At 41.9% G+C, this 25,436-nt stretch overlaps 2 protein-coding genes across 2 annotated transcripts; both read right to left on the minus strand.

The window, feature by feature from the left end:
- Positions 1-3,459: 3,459 nt before the first annotated feature.
- LOC108879894 (apelin receptor B-like) lies at positions 3,460-6,622 on the minus strand. The gene has a single exon (XM_018671337.2). The coding sequence runs from the start codon at positions 6,494-6,496 to the stop codon at positions 5,420-5,422; it is 1,077 nt and encodes a 358-aa protein (XP_018526853.1). The 5' UTR covers positions 6,497-6,622; the 3' UTR covers positions 3,460-5,419.
- A 10,342-nt stretch (positions 6,623-16,964) lies between these two features.
- On the minus strand, positions 16,965-25,157 carry tbc1d10ab (TBC1 domain family, member 10Ab). The gene is made up of 9 exons (XM_018671228.2): positions 24,524-25,157; positions 22,944-23,043; positions 22,313-22,420; positions 22,058-22,164; positions 21,838-21,952; positions 21,470-21,535; positions 20,879-21,068; positions 19,950-20,104; positions 16,965-19,716 (listed from the first exon to the last, which is right to left on the minus strand). The coding sequence occupies exons 1-9, from the start codon at positions 24,703-24,705 to the stop codon at positions 19,309-19,311; spliced, it is 1,431 nt and encodes a 476-aa protein (XP_018526744.1). The 5' UTR covers positions 24,706-25,157; the 3' UTR covers positions 16,965-19,308.
- Positions 25,158-25,436: the final 279 nt, after the last annotated feature.

The raw sequence follows: 25,436 nt of genomic DNA on the forward strand, positions 1-25,436 counted from the left end.
ATCAGCAATGAACGGACTTAAATACTTAAAGTAAACCTGCGTTTCATGACACTGCAACTGGCTTAACCACACAGACAGGATGCCCTTAGATATATTCGGTTCTCTGATTTGTGATTGAAAAACAAACCCTCACTATTCACCCTATGTGCTCTGGCTTACAGAAAACTGCAAGAGTTTGGCATTGCAGTGATGTCTTTCTTTTTTTAATTGCTCAGTATTCAGAAGCCCTTCCTGCTCTCTGTGGGTCCTTTCAACACACCACCTGTCAGGAAAATGTCATGTAAAGAGGTCATATGTGCTCTTCCACTTCTTCCAATAGACTTTTTTTCCCCCTAAAAATGTAATTTGGTAACTCAAATTTATATGATCTCATACATTTATTTTAAAGTTCTTGTTCATAACATTTCTTTATGAACTGCCATATCATTTGTTATGTGTCCATCTGAGACGGCGAAGTAAGACACCTGTTAAATCTGCCTGAAAGTTGCCTGAAAATGTCTTACTGTGAAACTAGAGCCCAGGGAATGAGCAATTGTTTTGTAAAACATCAATGCATACACATATTTTGACTATGAGTAAACCTACAGCCCACTGTGAACTGTTCTCTACTTTGAAAAGTGCATTTATACAGTTCACTGCACTTAACATCACTCAATTTCTATTTCTATTTCATAACTTCAAAACTTTATGGCTTTACACTGAGGTAGAGTCTGGATTTCCTTTTTCTTTTTTAAGGATCTTTAAGAAATTAAGGTTACAATTTTCATTTGGTCCATTCTGAGTCATTGCAGTAACAGAGTTGGCACAAGACATGTTTACTTCAAAAAATTTCAACAGGCTAATATGTTGCAAGATACAGTTTTAATCTTATCATCTGCACCCTTGTTTCTAACTAACACACAGCATCTCTGGGTGATGTTCTTACGTAATTTCTTGCCTCCATGTGTGCTCGTCTGTGCAGCTATCTTTACCTGCAATGCCTAAACCACTGCAGCTGAGCCTCTGAACTGGCTCGGTCCGTGCTGCAGATGACAGGGCATCCATTTAGACCCGAAGGAGGGAAGGATGCACAATAGAGAGGATAGAGGAGGGAATGAAGGGATGCCTTGTGCACCGTGAAGAAGATAGTCAACTCTTGGGTCTCACATAAACTGAGATCCGGAGTCACCCAAAGCTTGGGCACTTCCGCTCCTTTCTGCTGTCGGAAACGACGTGTCTCCACTAACGATGGCCGTCCTCTTTGAATGCCTTTGAAAGGTCTGCCATCTCAGGAGGGACAGAGACAGAGTGAGAACAGGGGGTGAGGGAGAGAGAGATTTGTCACCTCAGGTGTTTGAGCCACATGTTTGCCACTAAATCTATGTTTTGACCTTTATTATCATATTTACAGAAGCTTTTTTCCCCCACACAATCTGACTTTTCATATAATTTGGGTGTTTCCTCACATACCCAATGCAGGAGAATGTCTGAAGCAAGTACCCTTGTCCTCAGAGACCTCAGGTGGAGCATGCATTTCTTACAGAGGGTCCTAAAAGCAAGGAGAAGCTTCTCAAAGACAGGATATCCCCAGTCGGGAACCCCTACCTAACCCACCCTCCCTTTGCCTTTCCTGCCTGGCCTGCTGACTCCTATCCTGTCCGTGAGGTCCGTCACCCTCCTGGGGACAGTTCAGGGAGTAGCACCGAAGGACGAGGCAGCAGGAAGCTAAGGGTCCTCCAAGACGCTCCAGGGGTCAGCATCTCATCCTACCACGCTACGGTCAGACAAGGCTCAAGGTCCGGTCTGCGGGCTGTGCTGATCAGCCTCCATTGTTAAAACACAGGAGAAATGTGCGCACACTTCCTCTGTCTATTTTCTGCTCGACCTGGTTTATTGAGTCCTGATTTATGACAGCTGGGCTTGTGCTTCTAACAAACAGTAGGCCTGGCTGCATGCCTGATTTTAAGTAACACAAAGACATGGGCTGTTTGTTACCCATTGATATGACAATGAATGAGTTAAGGTGGGCACCCCTATAGAAACTCTGCCTTCTTACCTTTGCCCTTAGTTTCTATTGATTTACATTACCTGGTAAACAAACATTACTGTCTAGTGAGGAGTTAGGGTTTAACCCTTTCACAGTTTGTATTGTGCTGCGTTTATTGAACATTTGGTGAGGTACATCTCCAAATCCAGAGAGGGCTGTTGAGATTTAAAGAGACAGTTCAGGAAATACAAATAAAAGAAACACAAGAACATCTAATAATTTACCCCCAGTTTTATCTGGTTTTGTATAATAAGTATTTAAGCCATTCTAATAGAGCATTTATCAACTCTGAAACTGTCATCAATCATTAATGACAAGTCACTTTGTTGCTGTGACAGACATTAAATACATTGATGTAGTGGAATGAAAAGGGCTGTACTTCCCTCCACAGAAGTGTAGAGGTATAAACAAGTATAAATTGGAAGTACTCAAGCAAACAACAGCAGTTAGTTACTTTCCCCTACTGGACAAATGACAGTAAAGTCAGTTATTTAGGATTATCTACAGACCTCGCAGTTTCATTTGGACTATCTGTTAGGTAGAAAAAATTGCTGACTGACCCTTTAACTGGTTCTGAGTTACTGTGAATAAGGACTTTTTAGACATGTCGTGTATGATACAAACATTCGATAAGTAAAGCAGATTTATGCAGGTAGAAGTGATTACAAAAGACTGTAGTATCAGATGTTAACTGTGTCTACAAGATACTATTATGAGTATAATTAGTGGTATGAGTTTGTTATTTCCTGGAGCTTTCTTTTCCCCCCTCAGGTGTGTTTCCAGACAACATTAGTGCTCTTCTTTACACAGACAGACCTACTGTTTCCCCCCTATATGCAGAAATTACCACACAATGATTGTCACTCACATTATCAGTACAGAGAGTAATGTTGTTTATTAATAAGTACTTGTTTAAGTGAAGGTTAAATGATGATTGATGTGTGATTGTTTTCTGTAGCTGTTGTAGTTGCCTGTCATTTCTTGGAAATGGAAGACAAGGACTGTTTATGCCCTTGGGGTACCCTGTGGCAAGCCCGCTCCCACTGTAGATGCACTTAGTTTTTACACTCTGTTATTACAGAGGAATGAAAACATTTGTGTAATCATTTCAGAACAGTCCTGTCAGACAAACACCCAGCCTATAGAGGGCCAAATGGCATAAATCTCTTTTCTCTCATACAGCAGCTTTGTTCCTTGGCAAAGTTCATGCCATGAAATCTTTGTAACGTGATCACATTAGCTTCATAAAACTTGAAAACCCATGAAAATAATCCATCCAGATTATCTTTCACAGCGGGCCTTGACTTTGATGATGACAGGTGGAGGATAATGTGACAAGTCATCTTGTAAGAAATAGCTGCTGTATGGAATTTGAAAATGTACTGTATGCTGTTACACCAATAAAACATGTTATGCAGACTGCAGAGTGCATAGACTGTCGAACAGTGTTTTTTTAATTTGCTATTTGTCCCAGTTTTTCATGTTTTATGGAGAATGCAATTGAGTCTTTTACACACACAACCTTCCTAGATTCAATTCAGAGATCTATTTAACAAAGGTTCTGTTTGCATGTCTGTGTTTGCATCCTGTCTCAGATGAGATTAAGGAGAGCTGAGACAGCGATGAAGGAGGCAGAGTAAATGTCGCTGCAGCTGTTGCATTTCTTTCTCTTCACATGACAAGGATAGTTTTCTGATATTCACCTGTCCAAGATTAAAGACATGACAGAAGTTTTCCTTCTATGAGGAATTCAGCTTTGGTCACATTTAGTCCAGAAATGGCTTCTCTGTAGTGTTCTGTAATTGTAACTGATTTAGACTAAGTCACTCTCCATCACAGGTATTACATGGGCACAGATAGTCGACTCCCACTACAAATCAGTGACCAAGGATTAGTCCAATCCTTCTGTCTCCCTGCTGTTGCTGATTATATCCTGTAAAAAGCTCATTACAGTTGGAAATGGTTAATCACTGAATTCCAATTTAAAGCTCAACAACCTGTTGTAGTGTCTGTTTGCTGAAAACAACACATGTAACTGTTACACAATTACTAATTGGCTCTAGTTGGGGGACTAAAAGAGTCTTTTAGCTGTATTTGGGATATATTGTTACATTCCTGAAGTAGTGGTAATTAACACTTGGAAGACTTTAAAATCTCCGGGACAAAGCCAAATATCCCGTGCTTGATCCAATTTAGAAACTTTTGTGCTCACTGATTGTTTGTGCAAGCGGATTGTAAGAGGAGAAGAAACAAACATGCCGGGTCAAGGAAATAGAAGTCGAACATGCATTTCCTGCAGGACACATGCTTTGATTTCAGCCCCCACAAAACACAATGGGAAGGAGACTGCCTTCCCTCAGCAATTCACCAACAGGAAGAAGCACATTCACTGGATAGGAGAAAATACATTCCAGACTTAACAAGCTATCACAAGTAACAGAAGGACACCAGAGAGAGAATAATTGTGTTCTTTTGGAGCACTTTTTTGTTTTTTGTTTTTTTTTATTACAAATCATAGACATGAATTCAAAATAATGCGTATTCACAAAATGCTTTCATCTGTCTGTTGTGTTGGGAACAAATTCATTGTCATTCAGACAATCAACAAACACGCAAAGTCATTCCTTCACACACAGACACACACTCACACACACGCACCGGCAGACTGTCAAAGCAGTCACCTTTTAATTGGGCCTTCCACCAGCCTGAAAACATTTGCCAGCTGCCATCTGTCTGTCTGTCTGGGACTCCCCCCCAACCCTTCCTCCTCGCACTATCCCCGTCTCTCCTTACAACACTCTTATCTGACTCCAACACCTCTCACCGACTGGCACACCCTTCCTACACACGCACACACACACACACTTTTACACTGCTGGCTGTGGTGCAGATACTACAGCTTGAGCCGGAGAGCGGGGCAGCCTGGTCAAAATCACACCTCAAGTGCTTACAAATGAAAACAAGAACGGCAGGGGCAAATGCAGGAGTGATACACTTGAAGACAGTGTTTCAGAGTTCAAAGCTCAGTACTTTGCATAAAGTCCACAGGAGAACCAAGAGACACACACAAGTGTTTTGTCCTTTTAAAATACATTCCACTTCTTCACTTTTGTCCTTGGTCCCTTGTGTTCAGTAGTTCAGTTTTGCTTCCCTGCTACTGGAAGTGAGGCTGGAGTTGGAGCATGGTCAGACCCTGAGTCCACAAGCCTGACCACCATCTTCAGTCAAATGCCTACAGTAGTCCACAGAGTCAGAGGGGAGCAAAGGTGGCACCCTGAAACTGACTGCAGACCATCTGTGAGAAAGCACCCAGCGCTGTTAAGTTCTGATTTACCTGCATTGTTCTGCATTGCTCACCTCTTCCCCAGCATGCATCTGGGCCCTCAGCTGTCGTCACACCTTTGTGGCCAAAGACTGGGCCTCTGTCTTCTGAGAGGACAGGGAGCTGGCGGGGCTCGCGTGCAAGGACTTCTTCAGGTTGAGCAGGCACAGGCACTGGGATCTGAAGCGCAGGTCGAAGAAGGCATAAAGGAAGGGGTTGAGGCAGCTGTTGACGTAGGCCAGGCAGGTGGCGTACGGGTGAGCCAGCAGCAGGAAGCGCAGGAAGGTGCAGGTGGCGGGAAACAGGTCAAGGTAGGAGAGGGCGTCAGCGCTCTTCACCACGTGGAAGGGCATCCAGCAGGCGGCGAACACCACTACCAGCGTGGTGATGATCTTCAGCAGCCTCCTCTTGCGCTGGTCCTCTTTGCGCAGGGTGTTGAAGTGGCGGGTGACGGTGCAGCCGATGAAGCCGTAGCACACCATCATTGCCAAGAAAGGCAGAAGAAAGCCCAGAGCTGAGGAGGAGATGCTGAGACCGGCGATCCACAGGTTCTCTTGCCCTTTGTTTGTCACCACCAGGCTGAAGTCCATGGCGCAGGATGTGCGGTTGGTGGATAGATCGTCTTTGGTCGTGCGGAAGATCAGAGTCGGGGCAGCCAGGAGACCAGACAGCAGCCAGATGGCTGTCAGGGAGCCCCTCATGTGGCCACGGGTTCGCAGCTGGGTGCTGGACAGAGAGTGGACGATGGCCAGGTACCGGTCGAAGCTCATGCAGGTGAGGCAGAAGACGCTGGCGAACATGTTGAGCAGGACCACATAGCTGCTGATCTTACACAGGGCCACTCCGAAGGGCCAGTGGTAGCCCTTGGCTGTGTAAACTGCCCACAGAGGCAGAGTGACCACAAAGGTGAGGTCAGCCAGGGCCAGGTTGCCGATGTAGACGTCAGCAGCTCGCCGCTTACCCTGAGCTCTCCACACGGTGAAGATGACCACCCCATTTCCAGAGAGGCCGAGGATGAAAATGAGCATGTAGAGCACGGGGATGACAGAGTATGACGGGGTCCACTCAGAATAGTCACACATGGTGGAGTTTTCTGTCTCCTCGTAGTCGTAGTACTCATAAGGACTGTCAGTCGGCTCCATCTCCATTCTCTCTCTTCTCTTCCTGTCCGTTTTTATAAGGAAGGAAAATGTCTGTTGGTTGCAGATAGATCCACACTGGTTGACCGCACTCTGAGTTCTGTTGTTGCATGTGAAATCTGCCGATCCTTATATACCCCCCCTTCCCTTGCACCATCCCAGGATGCCCCCTCCTCCCCTCCTACCACCCTCCTCCTTTCATGCACTGTCACTGTGTACACGCCCACCCTTCTTGTTTCGTCATTCATATTATTTGTACCTCATTTTAAAACATGTAGTATTGGTTGAAATGCTAATATTTTATTTTTCAGAATTAGGCTTCCTCCTCACTTTTCCTGCATAAAACATGAGCTACAAGAATTCATCTCTAAAGAGGGAAAATTAAACTCTGTCCAAAGCACAAAGGATTTTTCTTTTTAAGTATCAGAAGTATAACTGCAACACTTTTTTTTTTTACTCCAGGGGATGAAAGTTCATCAGACATGTTTGGAGAGTAGCCCGTGAATCATGCCCAGGCATGACAAGTTTCATGCAGCAATCAATTTTAATGTCAATTGAGAGTCGTTCTGTCACCAGAGCACTCTGCTGAACTGGAACAGGGAACACTATTAACATTTCTATGTGTGCTGCTTTCATGTCTGTACATGCTCAAAACAAGTTTGTGTTTAGCTGGAGGTGAGACAAACAAAACTTTACCCTCAGACCTTTAAATGAAAATATACAATAATATGAAAATTGAAACTTGACACTTGAAGTGTCAGTTAAAGCTAAAAATTGTATTTTCATTCTATTTAAACTTTTTAGGACGAACTGTAAAAATTTAAATTCCTAATTTTTTTTTTCAATGAATTTAAAAAATCAAGTTGTATTTTCTTAAATGTGTGTAGATGATGATGATAATCATTAACATAAATTAAGGTATCACTTTTCAAAATAAAATAAAATTGCTAATACACATTAATTAAGGGCATAGGTAGCATATGATATAAACAAAGAAATACAACAATAAATACTACAAAAGATCTGTTGTGTATCTATATATACGTTTTGGCTTTGGTTTTACTACTAAAACCTTGCATTGTGGAGTTTTGTCAGGTTACACTGAAAACAAACATTGTAAACTGCTTTGCATTTTGATAAAGAGTAAAGCCTTAACCTATTCAACTCACAGGTTGAAGAGTCAGTATAAACACATGATGTGCAGCCAAACATTGTTTAAAGTCCACATTTTATTTCAGTTTGTAGTGGAGATGCCAGAGTTTCTGCAGATACTAAATATGTCATTATTGTCTTATTTTGGGGAAACGTGTAGAAAATTATGCATCTGTAATATTTTTAAATGGCTGAATGGTGAAACCATAAAAAAACATGGGGTCTTGTGCTTGATTTAACTGTAAGCATCAGATGCATAGCTTTAATAATGAGTTGAAACAAGCTGGTACAGAGCAGACAGTGCAGCGTTAGACTTTAAGTGGGAACAAAAGGGAGAAACTGTGTTAATGTGACACTGTTCCTCTGTCTTTCTCTTCTTTCCCATCTCTTGGGTGTATTTGTTGGCCCAGGTGGGACGGCTCAGTCTCCAGCCTGCTCCGTCTCTCAGCAGAATGGCTGCAGTGGCGCCGGGGCACCAAACCCTTAGACACAACTACTGTATCACTCAACAATCTTTTCCTCCTCCGATCCCTTCCTCCACCCTCCATCTCTGCCTCTTCCTCCTCCTCGTCTCCCCTCCCTGCTCATCTCCGTCTTCCTCTGATTATGAAGACAAAGATTGATTCCCGGCTCCTCTGCCTTTACCAGCGTCATTTACTCTCAGGCAACTGTTTGTTGTTGCCAGATTTGATAATCAAACTGAGGGTTGATTGTGTTGTGCGTCTCTGTCCTTCTCTTGCTCTGCTTAATTGTCCATCCAGCTCTTTGTCCGTCCGGCTTCTCAGCTTCAGGACGTGGGGCAGAACAGGAAAAAAGCAAAGTGAAGTGAATCAAAGCAAGCTTCCTATCTGCACTCTGGTGGGACTGAAGTTTGTTTTTAGCTGTGTTCGTTGACAGGGATGTGAATATACGGCTAAATAAAACAACAGGCCTTGATGAGCACATCAATCCACCCACTCACTTTTCCCAAAATTCCCTCATCATGAGGGTTGTGGCGAGAAACACAAAAATACTTTTTAAATGCAACAAACAGTAAGCAGAAAAACAGATTTTCAGAAGTCAGATGATGATTTCTCAAAACTCTCACAGTTCTTCCTATTTTAAGCCTTTTAGAGCGACAAGTTCCAACTGGACCGAGCTTGAACCTCCTTGAGGAGCATCCATCTCCCCACTCAGCATACCAGAGAATCTGTTTCCACAACATTCAGCTCATGTTTGTCCTCTGTGTTGTCCACCTGTGTCTCAAATTGATTATTGTTGTTGTTGTTGTTGTTCCTCTCATGTGTGGCCCTGTGCTGTAAACCACACACCATGAAGACACAGAGACGTTCCCAGTGTTTTCCGCTCTCTTATTTGCCCACATCAAGGCTGTTTCTTTCCTTGCCCTTCACTTCACTGCCATCCATCAGCAATGAGTCAATTACAGACAGGGGGATATAGTACTTGCTTCTCAAATATATACAAAAGCAGAAACACACACACATGCACTACAGTGACTGCAGGGCTGCAGAGCATCCCTTTAATCTTTTTTCTTGAACTTTTTTGTGTGTTTGGGCCCATTTTCGGTGATACTTATAGCACCAAAAGAGCATGAGGTGTGTTGTTGTTGTCTATGTGTGTGTGTGTGTGTGTGTGTGTGTGTGAGGGCTGGATGGGGGTCTGACAGTCGTTTGATGTGTGTGTTAAGCTGTCGCAGACCACATACAAGGGCCCCTCTCTGTGCTGAGACAGCTGGTTCCTCGGGGCTTTATTTGTGATCAGACCCAACTCTGAGTCAGACTTGAATTCTTCATGATATCACACGTCTGAATCGAACACCTGATGTCAGCTTGACAGCCGCGATGACAAACAGTCCCTCTGGCAAATACTCAGCCATCAGCACGCTTACATTACCAATCGCATCAACAGTCTGATCTGAACTTTTAATTATCTGGATGCTGTCAAAACTAACGCTCCGAGCACAGCTGGAAAGCTTCAACATTTGGTTGTTGTTACCGCCTGCTCCACTCCATTATCCTCCCTTTACTCCTTTCAGCAGGGACGACGAGGCCATTGACACCAGCTTGTTAGACACAAAGGCCACCAGGATGGGAGAGGTTCACACCTCTTCTCACTGTTCCAGTAAAGACTAATGTGTAAACTGGAGTTTCACAACCATTTGCATTGTTGAAAACAGCACTGAGATTACTGGAGAGGACATGACAGGACACTAGAAAGCAGGATGGGGATAGGATAGCACAAGCTATTGCACAGTATGATTTATTGTGTCTGCAGAGAAACTTATGTTGCATTCACTTGCTGGGAGCATCAGCAGCCTAAATCTGGTATGCTGGATTGGTGAACTCACACCAGATGTTTGTGAGGAATGATGGGACAGAACTGGCACTGCTACACAGATCTGAATCTGAGTGATAAAACTGGACAAGCACACGATTTACCGCCAACACCAGATAGCTCTTTCTTATTCCACGGCACAATGGCACAAGCTATATCGGCTTCTTGTTTTCCTGTAGCTCTGGCTGCACAGGCAACACTTGCTACTTTTCCTCCTCTTAAATTATACATTAACTTTATTACTGCCTAGGCATTGGAGGAAAAAAAGCACCCAAGTCCAATGTGTTCCCATCACCTTTCTGAAAAGTCAGGAAGCAGCCATGGTGCAATCTTCTTGCTGAGTTTGTATCTATATGATAACAGTAGACTTCCTTGACCTCTCTAAGCACACATGCAAACGGTTGCGAGATGTTTTCATGACCTTACAGTCACTGATGACCCCACTGCACCGTCCCTCAGACCAGAGCAGCAACAGCGAATCTGAACAAGGAGTTAATGCACTACAGAGTCAGCGATGTCTAATTTCAGTTTTCTGTTTGTAGGTCAGTTGACCGGGAGACTATGTTGATACAAATTTTCCTGCTTTCAACATGTTGTTATCTTCTGAGCCAGAAGAGGCTGAACAGAAATATTTATCAAATATGAATGCGAGGACAGGAGAGAGAAATCCCAAACTGTTTTCACAAAAAGGTATAAATAGCATAGACTTGGTCTCAAGGTTGCCAGTGAAAATAGAAGCGCTGGAGAAAGGCGGGGCACTTCCTCTTACGCATTACAGTTTAGAAAGGTTTGAATCAGGGGGAACAAAGAGGCCAGGTCGATTTATCATGATTTATCATAGAAGCTGCACTACAGCTGCAAGTCATGAAAACTGTGGCTTGTTTGCGCAAACATAGGAGTTGCATTAGTGTTTGTGTTCATGTCCTATCTGAAACAGGACATAAGGATGTTTACTTGTTGGGTGAGGGGAGCAGTCTGCTGAGGTAAACAAGGATTACATATAACATGCTTGACATAAGCTTAGAGATGAACGATAATACAGATACAGTAACTAGTGCCACCCTTCTTTACAAAGATACTATGATTGCGTCATCATCATCATCTGAATGAGCAAATCTACTCTGTACTATATAGTTTTTATAGAACTCAATGTAATTGGTCAAGTTTGTGTGTATGTGAATCTTTAAATCTTTTAAGCACCAAAATGAGTGACTTTTTATCTGAGTGTCGTGTTGTCTATTCTCTCTACCTGCTAACCTGCTACCTGCTAACCTGCTACCTGCCGTGAGCATGATGAGCATGCTGATGTTAACATTTAGCTCAAAACACAGAATACAACCACATTTTCCTCTTCCTATATGTCCCACATGCGAGAGACTTTCCTCTGCTGTTCCTGGATGTTTCACAAAACTGTGTGAAACAGTGATGGGTCAGAGAACTGGAGGTACTGTAGTCTAGAAACTGTGAATTACTCTAAATGCACTGCAGGATTTAGAAAGTGTTTGAGTCTTTTATCCCTCTCATGTAACATGAACCTTTTTATAGATTTTTATGGCCGTCCAAACTTCACAGAGTTCTGAAACACAAGTCTCCAGTTTGGTTTCAAGGTTGAGAGATGTGTGTGCGCACACGCCCACACACACACACACACACACACACACACACACACACACACAACAATCCTACATGTTCACACACTATGTAACACCCATGACTACACTGGATGCAATACAATAAGCTATTGTAACCTCAAACCAAAGGTCTTGATGCCCATATGCTTTTGACATTAGTCTCAATTATAACAGGCTATGAGGTCAGTGTGTGTGGGATGTGTTACACACACACACACACACACACACACACACACACACACACACACAGCAATTAACTTTCTGAGATAAAAATGTTATTATTACCAACAGGCGTGATGGTAAAAACTACAAAAATAAGACCCAATGCAATATGAAAAAAAAAAAAACATCTATACAAGTTTGCTACATATACAAGCTTGTAGGACAATTTATATTTGTTTTCCTTGCAGAATGTTGAAGGATTGACATCATATTGAGATACATTTCTATAGGTTTTCATATACAAGGCTTTTAGGCAAGAAAAATTAAAGACCACCACTCGCAAAGCATAGTGCACGTTATTTAAATGTCACCAGGGATGATGAGATATGAGATGCTCATATCATTCTTCAGTTTATCTCTCCCGCAGATTTGGCAGATGTGCCTGCAGTGCAACTATTCATGACTTAAGACTGCTAACTGCAGCTATCATCCATGTCAGTGTCTTACACATCATGCAAGAGCAAACATTTTAATTGACTCATGATGAGCCCTGGGTTGTGAATGAACCAGAACTGTTCTTAAATTCAATTCATGCAGGGAACTTTAAAGCTCAGTGTCTCTGTAACTATCCTGAAGAAATGCACAAGATCACTGTTTGACTCCAAACTAATTATTCTCAAAAACTGGGGTCTTACAAGCAAAACCTCTAATTCTTTGCTTTGTTGGTCTTTTGATCTGGATGACATTTCTGTTAGTGTTATCACAGGCCCACCATCAATATCTGCTTGCCCCAGTTAAGACTGGCCCAGGTTTATCAGGGCCAGAGCAGGTCTCCCTCTTGGCCTCGCACACACACATGCACAAACACTAACATACACACTCACAGCACGGCTCCCCTCCCCCCCTCGCTCCTGTGTATCCTCCTGAGCCCCTGGTTTCCTTGCTGGGGAAAGAGGGGACTAGATGGACGGGAAGAGAGGAGACAGTAGGGATGTGACACAACAATGGCAGGAAGTGACTTCAGATCAATACAGATTAGCGGAAAAACACACCAACACAGCAACACCGTGCTAACAAACAGCTCTGGTGAAGAGATAAACATGAAACACAAACAGTGCCAAATAAATTTGAAGTCTAAAGGCATCATCACTCATGTGTTACACAACTACAAGATGTAACATTTGCACAATAAACCACTAAAGCAGAGAGAATACAGTCTAAAAATTTTACCAGCTGCTACGTAATCATACATGACCTATTATATGTTCCTTAGGCATCTGATTTACAAGTCAACAATTCGATACTTTGCCTTTTAGTCCACTTTCTGCATTTTTAAGCTGCTGCAAGTGTTTAATCAACTAAAATGATTTAAAAACCAAAGCCAAAGTGAATTATGAGTCTGCAGAAAGCGAACAAATATATAGATAACACACACACACTGAAACACAAAAGATGAATCAACAGGTCTTTAAACCCTGAAAAATAAAACCAAGTTGTAAGCAGGAAGTTTAAAGAGTCAACTAGTGGGTGCAGTTGGGGAGGTGAAAGGCCATTCAACATTTCAGGGGTCACAAAAAGGTCCCCAAAACAGAAAACCTGATAGGTCTCAAGGTTGTATAATGTGTAACCAGGAGCCTGCTCAACTTCAAACATACTAAAATCTAGTGGAAAGAGGCCAGAATAATTGGATGATGTGATCTTTTACAGCCAGGTGCCTTTCTGTGTGTGCTGGAAACTGTAAATGGGACAAACTGGCTGGCCATCACCAAGGTGCAGAGAGGTGCAGTAAGTTTGAGAAAATAACAGAATGTATGACCTGCTTATGATGGGAACAATGGCCTGGACACTGACCTGATTTTGTGATGCACTGAGCGATATAAATCAGTCTTTATTATGATTCATAAGACATTCAGCTGCTATAAAGGAGATCAGGGGGGATCCCCAGCTGGAACCAAGCAGGTGTGTGTTATCATTTCCTACAACAAATCATAACCCAGTGTCAGAAAAAAGCTAATGGATCTGAGATCATTAGTACCCGCATGTCCAGCTACTGTTATCCAGAGGAGAACCATAAAAGGACATGCACACTTCCTGTCCACTGTCCATAGAGTGAGCATCTGTCTGACCCCTGACACCTTCCACTCTGACTCCCCTTCCTGTCCCACACGTGCAGCTCCGCTATTTGAAACTTTTCATCAAAGCCCTTCCTCCAAAACATGGAGAAATCCCAAGTAGGAACATCTATGCGGTCTCAGTCCTCTGTTCACTCACAGTGTGGACAGCAAAAGGGGAACACCTTGCAATATCATTTAATCTAAAAAAAAAAAAAAAAAAAAAACCAACACTATATTTACTGTCTAGCCACAGTGATAGGCAAAAATCCCGTCATGTACAAACAGAGTTCAGAAAAAGCACACAGCTGCCCGCCAATTTACCTATTCAAACTACTACTATTCAGACAGGTCAAAGGTGTGTTTTTTGTTTTGTGCCCCTGACCTCTACCCCTTCTAATACCCCCTTTGGGCAGAGGGTATGGGGGGCTGGTCGTAGGCCACGGATAAAGGTGCAGACCATCAATCCTTGTTACCAAAAAGCTTTAGAGGAGCTTTACAGCTCATGAGGCCAGACTATAATCTCCCAGACGCTTCACACATATGGCCTCATGAGATCATCCACCTCACTACATTCAGCCAGCCCCAGTTCAGCCAGCTACAGAGTATAAACAGACATCACATGATCAGGTGTGTAAGATATCTATTTGCACACATACTGTAGATATGCTTGGATAAACAAAAATAGAAGTACGTGAGTAGTACATTTTGTACTGATAAGTTCAACTCAAGTATGAGGAGTAATTCTTGTCCTGCGTATGCTATTCAATGTATTTTCTTAAGAATTTCACAGAGTAAAGTAGTAGTAGTAAAATTTTGAAGCATAGATTTGGACTGCTGCCATTGCTGGTAGTGGTCACTGGTGGGAAGTTGATGAGAGATCACTTTTTTTTTTCTAAATCGGTCTTAAAACAGTACTCACATCCTCATATGTACAGTGACAGCTTTAGTCTTTATCAGTTAGCTTTAGTACTTTGCTAAAGCATAATAACCTTTAGCAATTTGTGGCTTTTGAGTTTTTCAAAATTGCAGACTTTTTAGTAAAGTTTTATTTTGTTGGTGTCCCTCCACTGTAGCCTGTACATATGGGCATGAGCATGAACACCAACAAATATGGCGGAGTTGACATGGCTCCGTTCATGCTACATTCTGGTGTCTGCACAGGCGGACGGCTTCACACATGCAGTTGATGCTTATGGTCCACCAATGAGACGTGTGCACACAAATTCATGGACATGGTCAAATGATGAAATTTATGTCACACAGGCCATTGCAACCATGTAATAAGTATGACCTGAAACGATAACTTGGGCTTTACTTTACTGGTTGGTTCTACACTGTCTTCTTATGTCCACAGGGAGACCAACAGTAGACTGACAACAGCGTTTCTCATTGAGACAATTTAACTGGGACAGCTAGGGTCCTGGCAATAAATGTCTTGTTAATGCAACATTATGCAAGCACCAGACTACACTGGCCAGTCAAATGTGAAAGCACTTTTCTGGTAGATTAATCTGTAATGTGAACCGTGTAATCGTTGTGATGGGGGATACAATTTTTGTCGCCATGTGATGACTTTATAGAGTTGTGTACTCCTGTATCACAGCATCATAACCCACTGTGTAGTATTTTGGCGCCTGATGAGTCTTAAAGCTCATGGATATACCATGTTTCTCAAACTGGACGTCTTGGCTCAGATTTCATCTTCTCACCACTACGTGTAGCAACATGTTCACACCAACATAGCCCCTTGTGTGTTTTTTTTTTAACACAGTCCTATTTTCAGTCTGAACTTTGCTTCCAACAGAAACATGGACCATACAAGATGGCCACAACAAACTGGGAGAAAAAGGGAAAATGCACAAAAAATGAAGCACTATGATTTTCTCACTATGATTATACCATTGTTTATATATTCATTGTGGTCACTTGGTGTATCATGACAGTACGTTTTGAAAGAACAAATGGTAAGAGCACAAAAACTGACTTGCAAGAGAGGGCACCATAATGTTTTTAGTATACAACACTTAAGAAGCAACAAGCTATTGTGCTACAAAGGCTACAAAATCTGCTCAGCTCTTTTCTGAGAGTGTGGTTATGGGGGCACGTCTGGGTCATGTCATGTCTCCTCCTCCTCCTCCTCCTCCTCTGCAGATTAGCCATAAAGCCAGTCTCCCATTACACCCTCCCTTGGTTTAGGCTCAGGGTCTAGCGAATGTCCCCAAATGCCAGCACAGAGAGTGACAGACAGGTGGGGGGTGGGGTGGGGGGCTAGGGCGGGGTATGGTCAGATTGAGTTTAAGGGTGGAGTTGGGTTGGAAATGGGCGGACAAGCTGGCATTGTTTATAGATAGTGAAAGGCACAAAAGAGATGATGAGAGGAGCCAGAGACACAAAAATGCTCCAATGACAGGAAGCCTCAGACAAAATGCTTCACAGAAATAGAAAAAGCCACTGTGGGGAATGTCAAGAACGTGACACTGATGTCTATCTTGTCGTCTGACTGTTGGGTGTAATGAATCTTTCATCTTTATCATCAAATGTACTCTCAAATGACAGAAAATGAGCGGAAGCATTGAGGAAGACCATAAGAATTCAACAGACAATAGCAATACAATTATATCCAAAGGGCTCTATCTTGTACTTAAATAAATTAAACAGTATTGGGGTTTCACTGGTTGGGGTAAATTAAAATGTAGAGGAGAGCATTCTTGGCTGTCATGTTCTTGGACTGCAGCTGAACCTTGTCAAGGAAGAAGAAGAAGAGGAAGGCCTGAATACGCGCAGAAGACTCCATTCAGGCAACCAAAGGCAAATGGCTGGGTGAGACGCTGTGGGAATTCACCCTATTTGAGATGCAAATTCCTCAAAGAGCTGAAAGAGCCGGAGAAACAGGTGTCCAAGGAAGTGTGCTACTGCGTGGGTGAGCGAGGGCGGGTGCGAGGGTGCTGAATGATAACACAGGGTGTATTGAAATCCTGCTAGCTCAGTCCAGCCTGTGTGGCACTTCGCCTCTTGTCACATTTTCTTTGTTTAGTAGTAAATGCGGGCGAAAAAGAGAGGGAAACATGGGCGAAATATGACAGATTTGTAAAATACAATAGTTTCAAATTTTATTGATTTAAATGTAATTTGGTACAAAACAGCTTGTACATATGAGAAGTTGATTTTAAATTAAATGAGCAAACAGATCTAGAATATAAAGTCCTATATATCAAATGAAACAGCAGGATAAGCTGCAAATTTACAAGCCCCAGGCTTAATCAGTGTTATCTTTAACAGAACTGTTGCGATGATTAGTTAAAAGGAACATCCCACCAACCGACTGGAGTGTAATGTTATATATAATTTTGATGATTATTTAAACAGAATATTACAAATTAAAAGTCAACATAAACCTTTTTGGATGGAAAACCCCATCCTATATATCTTGCATCCCTCAGAATGACTGAACACCAGTTTTTCTAACCTCTGGATGAAGCTTAGAGGCACCATCTATGTACATTATAGAGAGCTCAGAGTAAAAACTCAACAGATGCACTGCATGTTGGTTAAATGTACGTTGTGTTCTTCCTACAGATTAGAACACAATGTTTTAAATCTAAAAATTAAAAGCTTCAGAGGACATGGCAAGTAAACAGTGCTTCCTAATGGACAAAAATTAAACCCGTAGCATATTCCTAAAATCTCCACATTGTTTTAAGTCAACACATTCCCACAACCATATTCCATTATTTATAAAAACTCTGACAGAAAATAATCTGTCTGAATTGCTGATGCTGTTAAATGTTGATTGCTTGTGAATTAACTTTTTTCCCAACTATTTCATTTATATCATCCCAAATAAAATTAGTATCTACACATACTATTTGGTCATTATTAAAGGCTTATGTCTCTGTCTTTAATATCTGGAGTTGCTCAAATGTGTGTGTGTGTGTGTGTGTGTGTGTTTTTTTCAAATAGTCGCACATTTACAGAAAAACTCTTTACATGAAGGTGCAAAGAAATCCTGTGGTGGCATGAATTTCAACCTAGTGCGTCAATTCACTTTTAATTAATTGTTTTAAAGCTTACTCAAAGCAGTTTTGTCAACAAAGAAGAGACTATGTACTTCTGGATTTCTTCATTTTAGGATGAAAAATAAAAAATAAAGAATGTAAATAATACATTTTGAGCATTTAAAGTGTAGATAGATTCTGAGGTTGCAGAGAAAACAGAAATCTCCCTATGCTGTTTTTTTTCTTTTATACCAACATTAGATATCTTAAAGTCTAAAGATCCACAACGCATGATTGTACAAAAACAGCTTAGTATTATCGTTCTTCAAAATGGCATTTTACCACAGCTCGTTCATAACATAAATATAATCCCTATGCGCTCCCAAATTGCCAATAATTAAATACTGTATGACAAAATGATTGAATAAACAGTTTGGAAAATATACATTTCAAAAAAATATGCTTTAAAATCTTTGGCTTAGTGGCATAAAATGTCCCTGCACACTTTTTCCTTCATTTGAGAGTCACAAAGCTTGTTTAAGCTTTTGCTCTCATTAGACTACTGCTGGTGATGGCTGGGGCAGAGAGACAATCTCAGGGCGCCCTCAGGTGTTCAACAACAGCAGAGACCAACTCACGGTTGCAGCAACAGTCAACAGACACACACTTAATTGTGTGTCTGCAAATTAGTGTGAATGCCTGAGTCTAGCAAAGCAGGATGCATACAAATCTCTGTGTTGGCAACATAGTGTCTAATGTAGGCAAAGAGGAAGACTAGAAAGGCAAAGTGCTCTAGAGGAGATCCCATCATTTAAGATAAAATCTGACTTCACTTATGACAAAGGAGAGAATCAGAGCACTAGATTCAAGAGGTAAATAGCAGCAGCAGCTGTTAACAGTGAGTTAATGAGTGTGTGTCCCTACATGTTCAGTCATATGAAGCATATAGCTCCATATTCCCACAGGCTTAAACTTCATAGACATGTCTGCAAAGTGCACAAAGTCGCCATCTGCTGTTGCTCCCTGGTAGCCACACATTTTCTGAGTTCCTTTTCCTATAGTGACACTTTCAATTTCCATGACTGTACTACCAAGTTAAAAGTACAGTAAATCTGTATACATGAAAAAGACAGTGAAAATATGTTGAGTATTAAAGTGGTAGTCTGAACAATGGCATTTTTGCCAAATTTTACGACGGTTTATTTTTAAATTCCATAACTTTTCTTGTATTGTCATGATGGTAAAATAAAATAGTCATTTTACTAAAACCTGTCTCAGTTACAACTGCTACAGACACACCAAGTAATGGAAAGGTTTGTCATGTCACTGACAGCTGTGACATGTGACGATGACCGAAAACTGTGTCACTGCTGAGTTGGTAAAGGGTATATGGAATGATTTTTGTATGTAAACCGGTTCGAAACTTAACCCTGCTACAGGTAAGTGTCATGCTCTAAACTGCTAAGACTCTCTTTGGATGCTTGTATGGTCGTGTCTTTGAGGAGAGGTGAGGGTTCACTGGGAGGAGGATAAGGATTATTAACTATCTCCTGTGGTAGCAGGATTGTTTTCTGCTGCTTTACCTCATTAGACTTTCTACTTTCCTTTGCGTCCTCAGTTTGCTCCCCATCTGTCTTAGGTGCCAGGGGAGACTCCACGATGATGGTGGGCCTCTGTCTCAGGTCATGCCGGCTGGGTGGCTCGGCAGCCATGATGGCCTTGGCACCGTGCATCCTGGGAGGGGACTTACAGCATAAATCTCCGTGAGTCTCCTTCCAGCGCCGCAGCTGAGCATGATGTTCCTTCTCAATGTCTTTCTCAGACACCGATAACTCCATAATCTGAAACGCACAGAAGGAGTGTGAATCAAACGTGAGGTAATGTTTGCGTTTTGTTGGTTGAAGTATCCCAGCATATAACAAGTTAAGTCTTTGTATATCCCTGTTCACACAACCAAACAAGGGCAAAGTCAAAGAGGGATCCTTTACCTAAAGAGACAGCTGAGTGTGCAGTAGGTGCTGGGCCAAAACAATAAAATGGCTAACACAGATAACGACAGCGAATATAACCGTACCTCATTCACCAGGAACTTTTCCTGCATATACTGTGGCTTTATAGCTCGGAGCAGCTCCATTGTTTCATAGAGACCTTGGCAGGCCTTCAGTTTCTCTTGGGATCCCAGCATGCATTTCAGGAGAACCAGGCCCACCCTGAAGAGGATCTTCACTCCTGAGAAAAGCATCACATTAAACAACATGCAGCTAGAGAAGCAGTCTTCGCTCACATTAAATAGACAGAGGGACCAAGTGAGAGCTGCACATGACTGCTGAACATTAATTCACTTCTAAAGTGTGACAGTGAAAAGTGGATATTTAAAAGGTATAACTACAGTGTTTTCAAATTCTCATACTGCTCATTTAAAAGAAAAGCAATAGGGAGGCTCCATGTATTCAACACTTGCCTTGTTTCTTTAAAGATTATCATGCACTGGTGGTTTATATGTAAAATTAAAGGGGAGTATGATAAGCACATGACAGGCCTGGATGGAGTTTGGTATTGTATATTTAACTAACTCTGGTGTATTAATTGTAAAACACTTTGCTAAACACATAACAGCAGAAACAGGAGGCTAATTATTTAAATAACAGAGACATATTAGTGAATGAAAACAAACTTTTGACCAAAACGCTGGCCACATGGCAAACATTTCTTCAATTAATATCTTTTCTGTCTTAACCCAAGTGGTCAAGGCAGATGGCCGCCCACCCTGAGTCTGCTCAAGTTTTCTGCCCCTAAGAAGGAAGTCTTTCCTTCCTATTGTCACCTACTGCTTGCTCATGGTGGAAATTGTTGGATTTCTCTTTGTGAATATTATAATTTAAAGACTACGGTCTAGATCTGCTCGATGTGAAAAGTACCTTGAGAAAACTTTGCACTACATTAAAATAAATGACTTGGCTTCACATTTTTCACTTCTTATAACGTCAGTGTGTGTCATCTCACCCTCACAAAGGAACATGTCCCATACACGCAGCACTGAGGCCCAGGGAAGAGTCCGAGAGAAGGCACACATGAACCACTCGGTCATGTACAGGATGGGCTCCAGCTTGTGCCTCTTCAGGTGACGGTGGGCCGGAGGGGACACCCGCCGCAGGAGAGCATAGAGGATCTCCCCATCCAGCTGGATTGCCTCCTGTGGAGACAACATGGGACAGCAGGCAGTGAGGAGAGAGAGAGGGAACAGACTCCTTTCTCTTTACTTAATCTGATGCGATTATCTTGTCCTAGTAGCCTGGTCACCACCTCATGTTATGAGCTTATTAGTGTATCAGTGTCAAGTTAGTGACACATTGGCCTGAGACAAACTATGTGGGTAATGAATCCTGGGCTGTGTAAAGATTTGGCCCTAAAATGTGGCAGAAATTAAGTCTTCAGAAATGGGTGTATTTATGATTACAACTGACAACAGATTCATTTTAAGAAGATACACAGGGTTGAGGCAAGTAAAGATTGACAAGGTGAACACTGTGAATAAGTTATCTTTTTAAAAGTCATCTTGTACTCTGATATTCTCAAGCTCTTCCAATGACATACCAGCCCAGTACTGTAGTATCCAGGAAGGTATTTTTCACAGATCTGGACAAGAACCCAGAATGCATCCTGGGAAAACAAAAGGAATAAGAGCAGGCATTTATTATAGTAAAATGTGGTATTCAAAGATAAAAAACGTGAGCCATTACTATTAAAGTAAATCAGAGAGACAGACAGAGAGGACATATCTTTGCAGAAAAACAGGACTTTAGTGAGTAACATTCAACGATTATAAGATGAATTTATGGAATCACATCCCTTATTCCTCTTAGCATTACCATAAGGGCAGTGAGTATCTAATATCAACTACGTGCTAGTTTATATCAGAGACGAAAACACCTGGAAAGGTTGGATTTCTTGTGTGTGCTCACCTCAGCTGGCATATGCATCAGGAGAACAGCAGCGATAGGAGCCTGAGCCTGACAATAACCCTCCTCAGGACGATGCAGAGTATAAGCCTTCAGAACACGGAACAGGTCCTGCTGCCTGCATGTATGAACATATATAAAGTATATTCAGTCACTTCTGTATATTCTGTAAAATTAATACAATGATGGTCATCATGATAGGCCTTCAGATGGCAGTGCTTACCCATGACCTCCTCTTGCAGCAAACATTTCGTGGAAGGGGAACTGTCGATGGAGGTCCCTCTCAATAATATCTACCCATTTGGGATCTCCAGACTGGTTGTCCAGCTCCTAAAAACACAGAGTTTTGTTAGCTTCTGCAGCATAAATTCCATGTAAATAGCCACATTTTTATTAGCAATTTCATGTTTTGTGAGTATACATTATTTTCATTTTGTATCCATTTTTTGACAAATACAAAGCAGGGATCACAACTGACCTCAAACTTGCCCTGGTTTTGCTCCCTTTTCACTTTGCCCCCACTGAGGTAGAGCCAGGCACGGCCACGCAGGGATGGAGGGATCCCCTTCTGACAGCGCTCCTTCACCTGTTATTCAACACATGCACAGTTAAGAGCCCACAGAAAGCAAGAGAAAGGAGGAAGGAACACAGACCTTGGAGGAAACTGTGAATGCTGCAATGTACACCATGTGACTGGTGCAAGACTGATCATCAAATACAGGCATCTTTATTTCTTAAAATTGTTGCATACCCTCCACCTTGAAAGAATCACATTTGCCCTGGAGGAAAAACTTTTGTTGCTTTTCTAGAAGAAGTCCATATCAATTTGAATGATTGAACACTTTTCATTGTGTTCACTTTCACCTCTAATGTTTTCTGTGTGTTCTGTTTTACCGGCTCGATTTTGTAGGAATCTGAAGCATACAACTGTACAAACTGTGTGAACAACACATAGAATACAAAGTAAAACTTGGCACAAAAACTGTGTTCATGCTCAAAGACAGTCCACAGCACACTGAATAAGCTCCTGCAAACTACACTTTGACATTAGCAGTAATATAAAACATTATGAAGAAGTTAAGCCAGATAACTGTCAAAACATTGCAGACCTTCTTGTGTTTTTTGGCCATCCACTTGTCCCAGCTGTTGAGCATCTCCAGCCATTTTGCCTCCCGCTGTCTAAGCACATCAATGGGGATTTCTTCAGCACTGTGGAGATAGGAGACAATATCACTCATAGAAGACAAAGATTATTTTCATACATACAGCTGACAGCTTTACTGTATTCTGTCACTTCCTTGTGCTTATGACAGGGGAATCCTGTTGTCAGAGAGGGTTGGACAGAGGCTCATCTCCTTCCTTGTTCACACAGGAAACCTACCCTTAGACAAAACAGTGGAACACTTGCCATCGGCAGTGGAGTACACAGAAAACAGGAAGCTCTGGGAGAACTTTCCCCTAGCTCAGTTCCTTACAATCTCCTACACAAAAATACACCAATATTTCACTTCACTACAGTCCTATTGACCAGAGCTGTCATTTTGAAAACACATGCCTGGTCTTCTTGGCAAACAAATTTAAACAAATTTAAAGAACTGACTGACCCACCTTTGCATACAATAGCTAAAGAAAGGTAACAAGTTGTCGATCCCTTATCTTTGTATAAAGATCTCACAAGACACTTGGCTGAATTAATACAACTGAATTAACATTGTTTTTTTAAATAAAGACTTCATTAGTTGGGACACTAACATTCAGGGGGAGTCTAATCCACAATCTCGGGGCTTCATCCCCCTTGTGCATTAACCCGAACCAGTGTTCCCCAACCTGTTAGGCCTGTGTCCGCTTGTAAAGCAACAATATCTACTCATTACTCAATAGGTTTTATTCACAATGTAATACTTCCAGGTTGGGAAACACTGCCCACAGCTTCAGGTAAGTAGACCTCAGAGACCAAAACCACAAAACAATTTCACAATCTGTGTTGTACATATTCTATACTCTTCTGTACAGACAGTCAAGCACAGAAGTAATGTGGATCTCTCTTTTGATGCCAGTGGGAAGTTGAGCAGTGAAGGTGGGAATAAAGCATACTGATTGACTTAAAATGAATTACAGTGGTCTAGGTCTGTGGTTCCCAACCTCACAAGTTAATTAATGAGATTGGAAATAAGAACATAAAAATATTACACCACACACAATGTGTTTATTTTGTGGAGATTTCCCTGATCTCTCCCCCCTCCTAAATAAATAATAGGCATTTACCATCTTCATGCCTCTGAAAAACTAATGTAACAAATCGAATTTGGTAATATCACTCTTCATATGCTCATAACTCATAAACATGAGACCTGTGACAAGGCCAGTAGGCATTGCTTTGCTTTAAAGGGCCATAAACCAAAATGGTTGGCAACCATTGGTCCAGGTGAGAAGAGACTAAACCAGGGTAATGAGCCATGTATTCACAGTCTGGATCTGTTCTTAGTTTATCTTCTTCTACAAACAAAGTTTATTCAAATAATAGCAGATATAGATGAAATGAGCTCAACAATTACGAGCAGCTTCACTGACAGTGCGTATGTGAATGTGCGAGTTTTTCCACCTCTACCTGTCTCTACCTGAGTGCAACTCTTCACTCAGTGTCTGTTACTAACTGTTGGAAAACTGATGATTATGAAACTGTACTTACGAGTCTGTGGAGAACTGCTGGGCTCCCCCCCTGAATCCATACTTGTCCACCTGTTCCTCTCCGGAGATGGCACTGCCGTTTACCTCGGTGTCGGATCCATACAAACCGCCCTTCCCATTATCTGTCAGCTTCTCTGTGCTGCCCCGCATGTCAAGCCCATTTCCCTGCTCAGTTTTTGCCATTTAATCAACATTTACCTTAGCAGAAGCCGCCCGTCTACAGTCTGTTCACATAACTCAGGACAAATCTTGTAAGTTTAGCTAACACTTCAAAGCTCTCCATGAAGACACCCGCCGGTTAGCTAACATACTGTCATAGGTAGCTACGGTTGCTAGGAAGATTTACTTCCTCGCTGCTAGCTTGCTAGTGCTAAAAATACAAAACAAAACACTTAGGTGGTTTGTTTCATAGTAAACCTCCTCGCTTTGGTCACGTAACTGATGTCTAGGTAACACAAAATGATTTTCACCGATTGGCCAAACTATTTAAGAGTCAAACGCAGCACTCTCGATAAATCAGTACAGTGTCTGCCTGCTAACTCCGAAGCTAACATGCTAGCATCACACAACAGTCAGCTGACACACACCTAGAGAATCTTTGCTGTCAGCAGGAATGTGGGTTAGCTGCTAGCTACAAGGAAGCTGAAGCAGATAAGTAAACAAAATATCCATGGCATCCTTACGACTCTACACTGCCATCTACTGCTGATTGTGATTCTATTAAATAGCACTCAAGTACTTAAATGTTCTGTGTTTTTATTCTACTGAATACTTCACTACACTTCTGCACTTAAGAGGCAGCTGTAGTTACCTGTAATTTAGAAGACATTGTTAAATATTACACCAGTGATCTTGGCTTTTTGTCAAAAGACCGCATACAAAAAAACGTTATACTATGATGAAACAGTATGTTG

The sequence above is a fragment of the Lates calcarifer genome, linkage group LG9 (assembly GCF_001640805.2).
Source record: "Lates calcarifer isolate ASB-BC8 linkage group LG9, TLL_Latcal_v3, whole genome shotgun sequence".
Taxonomy (NCBI): domain Eukaryota; kingdom Metazoa; phylum Chordata; class Actinopteri; family Centropomidae; genus Lates; species Lates calcarifer.

Excerpts from the sequence above, each read along its gene's own strand:
- LOC108879894 (XM_018671337.2), bottom strand. The coding sequence starts at position 6,496 with ATGGAGATGGAGCCGACTGACAGTCCTTATGAGTACTACGACTACGAG.
- tbc1d10ab (XM_018671228.2), bottom strand. The coding sequence starts at position 24,705 with ATGGCAAAAACTGAGCAGGGAAATGGGCTTGACATGCGGGGCAGCACA. Across the intron at positions 22,165-22,312 it reads AAAACCAGGGCAAGTTTGAG|GAGCTGGACAACCAGTCTGG; the intron begins GTCAGTTGTGAT and ends CTGTGTTTTTAG. Across the intron at positions 21,953-22,057 it reads GCTGCAAGAGGAGGTCATGG|GCAGCAGGACCTGTTCCGTG; the intron begins GTAAGCACTGCC and ends TCATACATGCAG.